General features: G+C 43.8%; 1 protein-coding gene across 5 annotated transcripts in view; it reads right to left on the bottom strand.

Annotated features, from left to right (window-relative positions):
• The window catches only part of LOC128686596 (uncharacterized), an 85,496-nt gene extending 81,840 nt beyond the window's left edge, over nt 1–3,656 (bottom strand). Inside the window, exon 1 of one of the 5 annotated variants that reach the window (XM_053773538.2) lies at nt 3,472–3,656. Coding sequence is in view for 2 of the 5 variants with exons in the window: in XM_053773535.2 (XP_053629510.1) it covers nt 600–713 (114 nt within the window). In the remaining 3 variants the exon portion in view is untranslated. The other 4 variants (XM_053773537.2, XM_053773535.2, XM_053773540.2 and 1 more) reach the window with 4 other exon arrangements.
• Between the last annotated feature and the right edge of the window lie 8,437 nt (nt 3,657–12,093).

Below are 12,093 nucleotides of genomic sequence, written 5' to 3'. Positions count from 1 at the left end.
ACCAGTATGTTGCATACAACAGACAAACTATGACTAGAAAAAGCAGTCGTCAGGTACAAGATACTAAGTGAACAGGACCTGATCCAAGTCCTTAATAAATCCGGCTTAAACAGGAAATTCCCAACTCAAATCAGATGCACCACCTAGGCCTAAACACCAGCAGTACCAGGCATCTTAACCCCTAAAGATAAGATAAGATTTCGTTCGGATTTTTAACCCCGGAGGGTTAGCCACCCAGGATAACCCAAGAAAGTCAGTGCGTCATCGAGGACTGTCTAACTTATTTCCATTGGGGTCCTTAATCTTGTCCCCCAGGATGCGACCCACACCAGTCGACTAACACCCAGGTACCTAGTTGCTGCTAGGTGAACAGGACAACAGGTGTAAGGAAACGTGTCGAAATGTTTCCACCCGCCGGGAATCGAACCCGGGCCCTCCGTGTGTGAAGCGGGAGCTTTAGCCACCGGGCCACAGAAAGTCCTTACTCCACCAGCGCCGCCGCTGAAGTGGCTAAAATTAAGCCGATGACCAGGTGCCCCTCCTGTAATGTGGTTGATAAGGACAATTTTTTTTTTATAGTAATGTCCAGGGTTTATTACCTGGACCTCAGCAATGAGAGTCGCTACTCTCACCGCTGGGCAACGGCGACCAGTGCAGCGTCTCAGAGAGAACGAAAGAAAATTGTCGCTGATATTCAGGCCAGACCGTAGCATCCAAGTTCTTTCTTTTCCTACTTGCAGCGCTGTATAGTCCTTGTGGCTTAGCGCTTCTTTTTGATTATAATAATAATAATAATAATCTTTTCGTACTTTGTTGGGTTTATCAGGACCACTGACACCTTACACTGTATCAAGCCTGACTTCCCGATGTTCGGGGAAGATTTACTGCCGAAAGCTGGGCCACAGAAGAAAAAGGAACAAAAGTTCCCAATTAGATCAGGTGGACGCCCTTGCCAAGCACCAGCACAGCCAGACGGCCACACCCCACCTGAGTTCAGTAACCGGCTTCCCACCAAAACCGGTTAGAGATTATCCGCAGAGCGGAAAAAATGGAGCTGGCTAAAAGTAAGCCGATGAACAGGTGTCCCTCCTGTAGTGCCCGGCGGGCAAAACAGACGAGGACAAGTGTCCCAGTGAGAATGAGGGAAATTTGTCACTGATACTCAGGCGAGAGAGAGACGTCCACACACGACGAAGGCTGGCGCAGAAGTCCAAGTCACCCACCTTTGAAGTCATTAACGTCTTGTTATTGTTATTGTAGGTTTATAAGGCTATGGCAGCTTACGCTGTATCGAGCCCTTTTCGCTGTCTGGGAGGGAAATTCGTCCAACCAATAATAATAATGATGATAATAATAATAATAATAATAATAATAATAATAATAATAATAATAATAATAATAATAATAATAATAATAATAATAATAATAATAATAATAATAATAATAACATCTTTATTTCTACAAGTACATGTACAAGGTATACAGGTCTAGCTGATATCAGTGACATACTACTATATAGAAAGCCCCTTGTTATGCGAAGCATTTCGAAGATAACTAGAAAAAATCAAACAAAGTGACTTATTTCCAATGTCGTACTTGTTATTTCCACTTGGATTTAACTGAGCGGACTTCAACGTCGGCGTTGACAGAGAGCCGAAGTGCTTTCTCGAAGCTCTTGGATTGCCTGTCGTCGGTGACAGACTTCTCTTTTACCCAGTTATTGTGCCTCTCAGCCAATGGAAGTCACTTTGTCTGACTTTTTGAGGTTATCCTAGGTAATTTGCACATGTGTTACTAGGGATGATAATTATACTTATGTGTACCTGTTTTTCTGAAGTGACTAGACAAGCTGATTACGTCACAGACCTCCGAAGACCTCAAGAAATCTGTCGAAGACCAGAACCCTTGGGCCACTGTGGAAAGCATTACCAAGATTCCCACGGCCTCTTCAATGCTAAAGATCACCTTTACTGACGTCACGATGGCTTCCCAAGCTATGGCTGAGGGACTAGCCATCTACTACTACTTCATAAACGCCAACCACATTAAAGCTGAGCGATACCACCATGTCACTCAATGCTGAACCTGTTTCTCATACCTTCACTCGACAAAAGACTGCCCCACCAAGGACAAGAAGTTCTGTTCCACCTGCGGTACTGAGGGCCACGACTCCAAGACATGCGCTTCCACTGCTTCACTCAAGTGTCTAAACTTCAAAAATAACCACCACACTCTCGCTGCTAAGTGTCCTACTCGCCGAGAAATCATCAGAAAGAACATAGAATCAGAACAGAAGTTTCCATCCAGATCACCCACCTATGCTGCTATCACCAAACTCCAGGCTGACACCACCAAACTCCTGAAATCAACCCAACACTCCACCACCAGTACCTCTCCACCAGCATGTCACTCCACTAAAATCCAGTACTGTCTGCTGTATGCACACATGCAGAACATGGCATCTCCAGGATCTTTTAACACGACTATCAACGAACTTTTCAGACTGAACAACATGCCTGCATTCACCTTCCCAGACTCTCCACCTTCTGCCGACATCATCAAGCTCATCCAAGCACCAGTCAATATCACCACTGTAGATGAATGGTTCAAAGAACCGACACGTTGTTGAATTATACACATGTGCAACTCTTGGGTATCTTTATTGGACATTGGACAAATGTGACACCACCTACCACTGCTGCACCTCACCTGTCATACGGTTTATAAGCTGCTTCTCCGCTCATATGCCGTATTCTATTCAAGATTGATGGACTGACCACATCGACTCAAGGTTGAGGGACTGATTACCTCATTCTCCTCATGTTCTTCAAGTTTATCCTTTGTATGGACTGATGAAGCCACTGTGTGGCGAAACGTTTCCTCAATAAAGATACCCAAGAGTTGCGCATGTGTCTAATTTAACAATATCACCACTACTGAAAACACAACGCAAGACTCGCACAACACCACCACTGCCTCAGACCAATCATCAATCTCCACCGACCCAACTTCTGTACCTCCACCTCAGTCACTGCTGGCCAAGAAAGTCAAAGCACTCCTACCTGAAAGATAAGATAAGATAAGATAAGATTTCGTTCGGATTTTTAACCCCGGAGGGTTAGCCACCCAGGATAACCCAAGAAAGTCAGTGCGTCATCGAGGACTGTCTAACTTATTTCCATTGGGGTCCTTAATCTTGTCCCCCAGGATGCGACCCACACCAGTCGACTAACACCCAGGTACCTATTTGCTGCTAGGTGAACAGGACAATAGGTGTAAGGAAACGTGTCGGAATTTCCACCCGCCGGGAATCGAACCCGGGCCCTCCGTGTGTGAAGCGGGAGCTTTAGCCACCAGACCACCAGGCCACCTAAATCTTCCACAAGAACCTGCAATACCTGTAGCACAACCGACAACAGACTACAAAGTCAGTTCCACCCTACCTATCTCCTTATTTACAAATTGCCTTACTCATAGCACTCTATATGCACACCAAGCTATCCAGTGCATACAGACTGGCCAAGTCAAGTACACCATCGACCCACGGTACGACCAGCCTACTATTGATGCTATAATTGAAGACCTACGCAATGACCAAGTACTCTCGGTGCTCACAAAATCGACTTTTAGAAGAATCATCAACGGCGCCTTCACGGATCCGAAACTGATCCGTATATGATGCATTAAATCCAAGGCACAGATCTAGTAGGCTCAGTAGTGCCCACAATTCGAGCATTATCATGCTCATTTAGAAATTTCGCTAGTTTAGTTCCAGTGGTGTTTATTATAGACCCACCAATATTTTTATGTCTGGCATTAAAGTCTCCAAGAATGAGGGTAGGTTCACTATTGATGTGATCTGGTACAGCATCAGGTCGAAGCTGGTTCGCTGGGACATAAAGATTAAAAATGTTTATGGAAAAATCGCCTGCGTATACTTTGACACCATGATACTGCACGTTTACTCGACTCTGCAGAGCAAGTGAGAATGTGGTAAGTTCTTTCTGACATACACCACACAATATTTGATGGACACAATACACAAATAACCCGCACATAGAAGAGAGGAGCTTACAACGACGTTTCGGTCCAACTTGGACCATTTACAAAGTCACCGGAACGTCGTCGTAAGCTCCTCTCTTCTATGTGCGGGTTATTTATGTATCGTTCCAGTCACGGTATTGTGCCTTTTTTTATTATTAGTTGGTGGACCTTTAGTTATAAGCTGCATATCCAGGCAACTTTGGTGGAGGTGCTCCATCTTTCAGTCTACATTCCTGCAAACAGATGACATCAACATTCTTGGTTGCACTAATATGATGTAAGTCAGGCAACCGCCTTAAGCATTTCTCGGCATCTTGGCAACCAGTTCCAAGGCAAGTCTTAAAGCCAAGAGTCATGGGCTTCATTCATAGAAATTGCTTGCAACTGGACGGAGATTGCTGCACTTTTGACATCAACGTAGTCAGGAGCATCATCCTGACTACTTATATTTGTTAAACTTGTCAGCATCTGTTCAAGATGCTCAATTTTTTTTTTTTTTTTTTTTGCAAGTTTGTTATAATTTGAGGAAGGTCAGGGGAATCCAATGCCTCTCCAGAGGAAGGCAGGTCTGAGTTAGTTCTTTCTTTAACGCATATCACCTTAACAGGTACCATGGTTAAATTAGTGTCCTCTGATGGTGCCTTTGGCATGACTATCTCATCATTCACTGTAGGTAGTTCCTGTGCATCTAACCCATCTCCAGCTTCCAGGGGAGAAAGTTACATGTGTGGTGTCCATCTGACTGTTGTAGATGTGTATATTGGGAAAAATGACATGCTCATCCCCATATTCAGGTGTAGGCGTAGGTATAAGTAGTGGCAGATCAGTAGTTCCACATGTACTAGCAGGGATGGCTAGCTCCTCTACAACTGGTGTGTGTGATGGCGTTCTGGTATCACTAGACCGGGCCGAGGGGGTGTTGAACCCCGAAACCCTCTCCAGGTAAACCAGAATCCTTTGCAATGAGGTTGGACTCTTCCACACTTTGCAGAAATTGTCTCAGATCTGGCTGTGGTAGACTGGATGGCCTCATCGTCAGCTGCCATTAGTTTAGTTTTAGTTTAATATGTTTATTGTGCACCCCATACACATCTTGTGGGCGGTAGTCAAAATATTACAGAGGTTCATAATGGGCCCAGGGACTGGGCCCTAAAGTTTTGATAGCAGAGCAAGTTACAAAGGTAATTAACCCCAGTTAGATCTAGTCACAATCATGACAAGTTACAAAGGTATTTACAGAGTTCAGAGGTACATAATGGGTCCAGAGACTGGGCCCCCAAAGTCTTGATATGAACTAGGTACAAAGGTAATGAACTCACAAGTTACAAAGGTAATGAATCCTGTAAGTAAAGTTACTTACGTTTATACATAGCTACAATCATGAACAAATTATAGAGTAATAAGCAATTCACACGTCCACACCCTGTCAGCTGCCATTAAAGGACTGTTATAAGGTTTACGTCGAAGGTTGTTTGGGTTCCGACTGCAGTCCTTATGGGAAACTGTAACCCCAACTTCTTTACAGTTAATACACTTAAAGTTTTGGCTGTCAAGGCTCTATAATTTGTTCATGATTGTAGCCAAAGTATAAACGTAAGTAACCATTCTACAGAATTCATTACCTTTGTAACTTGTGAGCTCATTACCTTTGTACCTAGTTCAGCTATCAAAACTTTGGGGGCCCAGTCCCTGGACCCATTACGTACCTCTGTAATCTGTAAATACCTTTGTAACTTGTCATGATTGTGACCAGACTTACCTGGAGTTCATTACCTTTGTAAATTGTGAGTTCATTACCTTTGTAAATTGTGAGTTCATTACCTTTGTAAATTGTGAGTTCATTACCTTTGTAAATTGTGAGTTCATTACCTTTGTAAATTGTGAGTTCATTACCTCTGTAACTTGCTCAGCTATCAAAACTTTGGAGTCCAGTCCCTGGACCAATTATGTACCTCTGTAATCTTTTGACTACCGCCCACAGGATGGGTATGGGGTGCATAATAAACATATTAAACTAATAACTGTCAAGGCCTACTGTGCATTCTCTAGTGGAAAGTTTCCCAGCACACTTACCATACCAAGAATGTAGTATTCCTCAGTCTACTGCAACATGACCATAGTGCTGGCATTTGTAACACCTACTTTGAGGGAGGGTAGGTACACTTTGATGTTTAGGAAACGTAGGCCAGGCACTCAGATATTTCGGGGGAGGGGCACAGGGCCTACCCAATTGGCAATAATTTGGGATCTTCCTTTAAGTCTTTTAGGCTTGATGATGTGCTCACTTAGAGTCAGATGGGATGGGTTCATGTAGAAAGGGTATCAGAAAGTGGAATAGTCTGGGAAGTGATATAGTGGAGGCAGGATCTATACATAGCTTTAGGAGAGGTATGATGAAGCTCACAGAGCGGGTAGAGTGACTGAGTAGCGGACAGTGAAGAGGCGGGGCCAGGAGCTGAGACTCGACCCCTGCAACCACAACTAGGTTAGTACAACTAGGTGAGCACACACACACACAGGCACGCACACAATTTTGGGTCACACACACTAGGAAGTGCGCATGCAGTAGGAGCAGGACGAGGAGGGTTATTGAATTCTAAGCACACAAAAAAGTGTGTACATGGTGCAGAATGTGAGTGAAGTTATTGGGTACACATGAAGTGTACGTACGTGGGTACATAAGAAGAGACTCATAAACACACAGTGATCAGAAAGTGATACTCGGTGGCGCATTCAGAGTGGGCAGGCCTAGTGTGCTTCAGGCGACGTTGCCACAAGTCACCCAAGAAAGATAATAAAGTGAAACAAATGTGTGACCAATGAAAAAAATACAGTGAATAGGGTACATTATATATCGAGAAGAAACGGAGATGGATCTAAGCCAGGACATCACATCGAGCTGGACAATCTACAGGCTGCATTGCAAGTACTGTATTCACCTTTGCATGGTTGTTGGGTATGGGTTTTGGTTTCCAGTTAACCGCCAAGCTGATTGTGAATGGTCCAACTCTCCTAATATGATAAAGAATACACGATCAAGTACTCAATAAGGAATAGCAATTGGTAATTTATGGAACAAGGTGAGACAGGTTTCCATAAGACTAGGTGGTAGTAAAAGCATAGAGGTGCAGAATAGTAGGTAGGTGTGGTCAAGTCACAGGAAGGTGTGGGTCAGGTCACAGGAGGGTGTGGTCAGGTAAGGGAACACTGCAGACTCCACATAACATTCCAATGCACAATTCCACCTACTTTTCAGACAATAAACCCACATATAGTTCCACACACACACACATGCACACACACACACACACACACACACACACACACACACACACACACACACACACACACACACACACACACACACACACACACAGAGTCACAGAGAGGCAATGGGAGGAGGAAAGGGCAAAATCAGTGTTTATCCATGGGCTTCGGGAGAGAGAGGAAAGGACACACACTGAAAGACGGCAGGAAGAAAGAAAGGAGATTGAGAAAATCATCACGGAAATAGGGGGAGAAGACATGGACGAGATTGTAAATTTTCAGAGAATAGGGGGGTACTTGAAGGGGAGAAACCGACCGATCAAGCTGATTCTCAGGACAGAAACAGTGCGGAACAGGATCCTCCAAGAAAAACCAACGTTGAGAAGCTCGGAAGAGTACAAGAAGGTGTTCCTAGACAGAGACAGAACACAAAAAGAGAGACAGCAGCTGAGGGAGAGGACAAAAAAGCGAAAGGAGCTAGGAAAGGAGACAAGGATGGAACCAGCAGAGGTCAGTCAGAGCAGAACAGAGCAGCAAGAGCAAGCACACGCACAACTATCCTCAGAACCCCACAACCTATCACACCATCCCAACACACAATACAATCCATACCCACAGCTTCCACCCAACCCCCAACCATAGAATCCCACAGTATGCTACCAGGTCTCCCACCCCCACAGGCCCTCCAAACCACAGTGTTGGAAAGGAAACTGAAGGTATGGTACACAAACGCTGATGGAATAACAAACAAGTGGGAGGAGTGGCACGAAAGAGTCAAAGAGGCATCACCAGACATCATAGCAGTCACAGAAACCAAGCTTACAGGTATGATAACAGATGCCATCTTCCCAACGGGATACCAGATCCTGAGGAAAGACAGAAGGAACAGGGGGGGGGAGAGGAGTGGCATTGCTGATCAAACACCGATGGAATTTTGATGAGCTGGAGAGAGGAGACAGCGGAGAAGAAAGTGATTGCATAGCGGGAACGCTTCACTCTGGAGGTCCCAAGGTGATAATTGCAGTGATGTATAACCCACCACAGAACAGCAGGAGGCCAAGGCAAGAGTATGACGAGAGCAATAGAGCGATGGTTGACACACTGGCTGCAGTGGCCAGAAGAGCTCATACATGCAGGGCAAAGCTCCTGATCATGGGCGACTTTAACCACAAGGAGATCGAATGGGAGAACTTGGAGCCACATGGGGGCCAAGATACATGGAGGGCTAAGATGATGGAGGTGGTACTGGAAAACTTCATGTACTAACACGTAAGGGACACTACAAGAGAGAGAGGAGAGGATGAACCAGCAAGACTGGACTTAGTATTCACCTTGAGTAGTGCAGATATTGAGGACATCACATATGAAAGACCCCTTGGGGCCAGTGATCATGTGGTTTTGAGCTTCGAATACACAGTAGAGCTACAAGTGGAGGGGGAAGCAGGAAGGCCAGGACGAATGAAACCAAACTACAGGAAAGGGGACTACACAGGAATGAGGAACTTCCTGAATGAGGTTCAGTGGGACAGAGAACTGGCAGGGAAACCAGTTAATGAGATGATGGAATATGTAGTCACAATGTGAAAGGAGGCTGAGGAGAGGTTTGTACCCAAGGGTAACAGGAATAATGAAAAAGCCAGGATGAGCCCATGGTTCACTCAAAGATGCAAGGAGGCAAAAACCAAGTGTGCTAGGGAATGGAAGAAATATAGAAGGCAAAGGACCCAGGAGAATAAGGAGAGCAGTCGTAGAGCCAGAAACGAATATGCACAGATAAGAAGGGAGGCCCAACGTCAATATGAAAACGACATAGCAGCAAAAGCCAAATCTGACCCAAAGCTGTTATACAGCCACATCAGGAAGAAAACAACCGTCAAGGACCAGGTAATCAGGCTAAGGAAGGAAGGAGGAGAGACAACAAGAAATGACCGTGAAGTATGTGAGGAACTCAACAAGAGATTCAAAGAAGTGTTCACAGAGGAGACAGAAGGGGCTCCAGAAAGACGGAGAGGTGGGGTACACCACCATGTGCTGGACACAGTACACACAACCGAGGAAGAAGTGAAGAGGCTTCTGAGTGAGCTAGATACCTCAAAGGCAATGGGGCCAGATAACATCTCTCCATGGGTCCTGAGAGAGGGAGCAGAGGTGCTATGTGTACCCCTAACAATATTCAATACATCTATCGAAACAGGGAGATTACCTGAGGCATGGAAGACAGCAAATGTGGTACCAATCTTTAAAAAAGGAGACAGACATGAAGCACTAAACTACAGACCAGTGTCACTGACATGTATAGCATGCAAAATCATGGAAAAGATTGTCAGGAGAAGAATGGTGGAACATCTAGAAAGGAATGATCTCATCACCAGCAGACAACATGGTTTCAGAGACGGGAAATCCTGTGTCACAAACCTACTGGAGTTCTATGACATGGTGACAGCAGTAAGACAAGAGAGAGAGGGGTGGGTGGATTGCATTTTCTTAGACTGCAAGAAGGCGTTTGACACAGTACCACACAAGAGATTAGTGCAAAAACTGGAGGACCAAGCAGGAATAACAGGGAAGGCACTGCAATGGATCAGGGAATACTTGTCAGGAAGACAGCAGCGAGTAATGGTACGAGGCGAGGTGTCAGAGTGGGCACCTGTGACCAGCGGGGTCCCACAGGGGTCAGTCCTAGGACCAGTGCTGTTTCTGGTATTTGTGAACGACATGACGGAAGGAATAAACTCCGAGGTGTCACTGTTTGCAGATGACGTGAAGTTGATGAGAAGAGTTCATTCGATCGAAGACCAGGCAGAAATACAAAGGGATCTGGACAGGCTGCAGACCTGGTCCAGCAACTGGCTCCTGGAGTTCAATCCCACCAAGTGCAAAGTCTTGAGGATTGGGGAAGGGCAAAGAAGACCGCAGATGGAGTACAGTCTAGGGGGTCAGAGACTACAAACATCACTCAAGGAAAAAGATCTTGGGGTGAGTATAACACCAGGCACATCTCCTGAAGCGCACATCAACCAAATAACTGCTGCAGCATATGGGCGCCTGGCAAACCTCAGAACAGCATTCCGACATCTTAATAAGGAATCGTTCAGGACCCTGTACACCGTGTATGTTAGGCCCATATTAGAGTATGCGGCACCAGTTTGGAACCCACACCTAGCCAAGCATGTAAAGAAACTAGAGAAAGTGCAAAGGTTTGCAACAAGACTAGTCCCAGAGCTAAGAGGTATGTCCTATGAGGAGAGGTTAAGGGAAATCAACCTGACGACACTGGAGGACAGGAGAGATAGGGGGGACATGATAACGACTTACAAAATACTGAGAGGAATTGACAAGGTGGACAAAGACAGGATGTTCCAGAGACTGGACACAGTAACAAGGGGACACAGTTGGAAGTTGAAGACACAGATGAATCAAAGGGATGTTAGGAAGTATTTCTTCAGCCACAGAGTAGTCAGGAAGTGGAATAGTTTGGGAAGCGATGTAGTGGAGTCAGGATCCATACATAGCTTTAAGCAGAGGTACGATAAAGCTCATGGTTCAGGGAGAGTGACCTAGTAGCGACCAGTGAAGAGGCGGGGCCAGGAGCTTGGACTCGACCCCTGCAACCTCAACTAGGTGAGTACAACTAGGTGAGTACACACACACACACACACATTTACACCCACACATTCCCACATGTCAAAACCTTCTGTTCAGGCTGAGAAAACTTAAACAGGAAAACAAAATACATCAGTGTTTCACGCGAGATGGGAAAATACTAGTAAGGAAAACATCAACAGGACAACAATATACCATCTCAAACGAACATGATTTCTCTACCTTCCTTAGAAAAGCTGACATTTCTGTAACAGATTAGATAAGTGCCCTTAATACATATATACGTGTGGTGCATATAGTGTACGTTACTATTATATTGTACATTATTATTTTTATTATTTTTCATCACTAGCTAATGCCAACTACCTCCAATGCTCTATAATTCTTTCTTACTGCTATTAATTGCTCATAATTTTAAATTACAAGTCAAATCTTACTCCAAATTAATAATATTCATTTTTTCTTACCTGTCCATTTAATTTTGTTTATCACTACTTGTTTTTTAGTCACTTTTCATTGTGTATGCAATTAGTGTATATTCCAATTACTTTTTTGCAAGTACCAAAACTATCTTTTGCTAGCTAGTACCAACTACCTCATTTTTTTTACTTTTATTGTGCAATAAACTGCTCAATTTATCTAATATTACAAATCAGATCTTACTCCTAAACCAATATTATTTCATAGTGACCATCTGTCCATTTAACTTTGTTTACCATTACTTAATTTTAGTCCCTTATATATTTTCTCCTTTATTTTAGCTTTATATAACTACCCTAGTTTATATATTCACAATTGTTAAAATAATCAAGGTGCTATTCTCAGGTGCTAAAGTAGAACAAGTTCACAATTTTGCCATTATATTCCAAAGCTCATTTATTTTATAGTACTACCTACTATCATATTCCCAAGCTCCATTATTTGATCATCACTTTATTTGTACTAGTCCCTTTTATATTGTCTCCTTTATTTTAGCTTAAAAAAAAAAAACTACCTTAGCTCATTATTTTACATTTGTTAAATAATTCAGGTGCTATTTTTTAGCTTAAGACTATTTACTTTGTTTTATACTTAATTCTAACTATAGATTCACTACAAATCTTATGATTACAAGCATTGATCCTGATACCAACCTCTTATTTAATGACTTAAATGAATCAAACAGTTACTGTAATTACT

This window comes from Cherax quadricarinatus, chromosome 12 (genome assembly GCF_038502225.1).
Source record: "Cherax quadricarinatus isolate ZL_2023a chromosome 12, ASM3850222v1, whole genome shotgun sequence".
NCBI lineage: Eukaryota > Metazoa > Arthropoda > Malacostraca > Decapoda > Parastacidae > Cherax > Cherax quadricarinatus.
This window is presented reverse-complemented; position numbering and strand designations above follow the sequence as displayed.